The sequence below is a fragment of the Charadrius vociferus genome, unplaced genomic scaffold (assembly GCF_000708025.1).
Source record: "Charadrius vociferus isolate BGI_N301 unplaced genomic scaffold, ASM70802v2 scaffold707, whole genome shotgun sequence".
Taxonomy (NCBI): Eukaryota; Metazoa; Chordata; class Aves; order Charadriiformes; family Charadriidae; genus Charadrius; species Charadrius vociferus.
This window is the reverse complement of record NW_009649301.1, coordinates 15,382-17,744: the sequence shown is the minus strand read 5'-3', so window position 1 is coordinate 17,744 and position 2,363 is coordinate 15,382. Positions and strand designations below refer to the sequence as shown.

The following is a 2,363-nucleotide window of genomic DNA, read 5'->3' as shown; positions in this document are numbered from 1 at the left end:
TTGTTAGCAATATTGAACTATTTCTATTGACTTATTTATAGAAAGAAAAATATATTATATATTTTTATATATTTATTAAGTGAATTAACACTGGAGAGGGGGTGTAGAGGAATAGTATACAGTAATAATTTATGTGTATTATTGGGCACAAATTCAGTGCTTGAAACAAAGAGGAAAAGAAGTCACCGTTCAAATTAAATCCCCCTTTCAAGCTGTGTCAGAGGAAGAGTCATAGGAAGCAGACACTATCGAGTTGCCAGTATTGGAGTGACTTGCCATGGACTGGGCAGCTTGCTGGCTCAAGTTATTACAGATCAGCACTAGCTGATCGCTCTGTGCTTCTGAGGGGGTACTACAGCTCTGGTAGACACTGCTGAAGTTGGTCTTCCTGCTGGGGATGTTGCCTTTCTCACACATTGTCTTTACCATCTTGGCAAGCTTGTTTTTCCCCAGGGCTTGACAATTGTACCGGTGAAGTGCAGCCAAGTTGACCACTGGTTTGATGGATAGATAAAAAGGAGCATCTTCATATCGCATCGCTGGGGGCCGCCGCTGTGCATATTCCTTGTAGTCTTGCACTGGGCAGGTCTGTGGGGAGTGCTGGGTGGCATACACCCTGGAATCAGTCCCTCCTCTCTTGCTTTTGGCATTCACGTCACTGTTGTCTGGCCTCATCCACTTCAAGTATTCCAACCCAGTCTCTGTCACCCGGAGCTGGATGTCTCCCCATTTGAGGGTGGACCCATGAAAACCCATGCAGTGTCCAAGCGCCTTAGTGTTATTTAACCAGACAAGGTTCAGCAACCCCTCAGGATTGTATCGGCTCGACAAACATTTTTTGCGTAGGATAAGCTCATCAGCAAAGGTCAGCTTCATGTATTTGTGTGGCTTGTTTCCTTTCCCTTTACACCTTAGCTCTATCTGCTTTTGCTTCAGAGCTTCTTGGGACCTCTTGAACTCTTTATCCCTGGTAATACTGTATCCATACCTGCTCTCTGAGATACCACTCCAGCCCACACTGATAGTTGGCCAAGCTGTTTGGCTCATATTCGGAAACATCCTTCTGTCTAGCATCCACAAAGAAGGAAGCAAGGTAGGCATCAAGCTCTTTGCAGGGGATGACATAGATTTCTTGCATCTCAGAGGGATACTTGGAAATGAGGAACTCTTGGAAGTTCCGGAGAGCTGTCTGTGTGCTGCGAATGGTCTTCTCGTTCTGCTCCCCACTGAGCTCCGCTGCTCTCTCATCCTGGTCTGAAAGAAGGAGAAGGAAAAAAAACAAAGCAAACAAAATCAAAACAAAAGAAGCAGTGAGATTGTGCAATACATCTTCCCCCAAATAAATTTTCTTTAAAAACATCAATTTCACAAAGAGCACTGGAAAACATTATTACATACCTGTCATGATTTAAAAGTCAACTTCAGCTTCACAAATGATGTTAGTAGAGTATGGCAAAAACAATCAAAATGAGCTCGTGTCACTAGGGCACACTTGGGGCACAGAGATTTTTGGAAAACTCTGAGATTAGAGGCAATCTGCTTTTTAGAACAAATACAAGATAGATTTTTTTTTTTTTCTGTGGATTCCACTGCTGTGTACAGGGCCAAATCTAAGTAATAAACCCATTCTGTATTGCTTCATTTGTGAAACCAGAGGTTGTACTGGGTCCTTTATTATTTTATTTTAACAAAAATAGCTAAAGCATCATATTTATTATAGTAAAAAGTATCTTTAATCAGGTGCATTTTTAAGATTTTAATTTTGCAGAAAAATAAAAATCTGGAAACAACATTATATTACTCTACAAGGCTATTTTCATAGGTACTTATGATCAGTGACATATCAAACCACAGTTGTTAATCAAAGATCAAATGTTACCACTAAGATGATTCTTATGTATCATTAATTTTCTGGCCGATCATAACATGAGAAAAGGTCTTTACAGTTAAGTGACGAGAAGAGAAAGCTTTGGAGGAACCTAAAAGCAGCCTTCTAATATACATGCAGAAGTTATCAAGAAGATGGAGTCAGGCTCTTCACAGTAGTGCATGGTGGGAGGATGAGAGACAATGGGCATAAATTGAAACAAGAGGGGTTATGCCTGGGCACAAGAAAAAGCTTTTTCACCTTGAGGACAGTCAAGCTTTGTCAAAGGGGTCTAGAGAGGCTGTGGCAACTCGATCCTTGGAGGTTTTCAGGACCTGACTGGACTAAGTCCTGAGCAACGTAGTCGTATCTCATAGCTGTCTTTGCTTTGAGCAGAAAGTTGGACTAGAAATCTCCCATGGTCTTCTCTGACCTGGGGTTCTATGAGTCTAAGGCCCCCAAAAGCAACAGTTCCAACTAGGGGAAGTTTCCCCTA

The 2,363-nt window shown here is 41.7% G+C and overlaps 1 protein-coding gene across 1 annotated transcript; it reads right to left on the bottom strand.

Moving 5' to 3' along the window:
- Window positions 1-207: 207 nt before the first annotated feature.
- LOC104290093 lies at window positions 208-1,254 on the bottom strand (the record flags this gene model as incomplete). The annotated part of the gene is given in 2 exon segments (XM_009889154.1): window positions 208-991; window positions 993-1,254. Coding segments are annotated over 2 exon segments (1,046 nt in total), but the record flags the coding sequence as incomplete, so codon positions are not given.
- Between the last annotated feature and the right edge of the window lie 1,109 nt (window positions 1,255-2,363).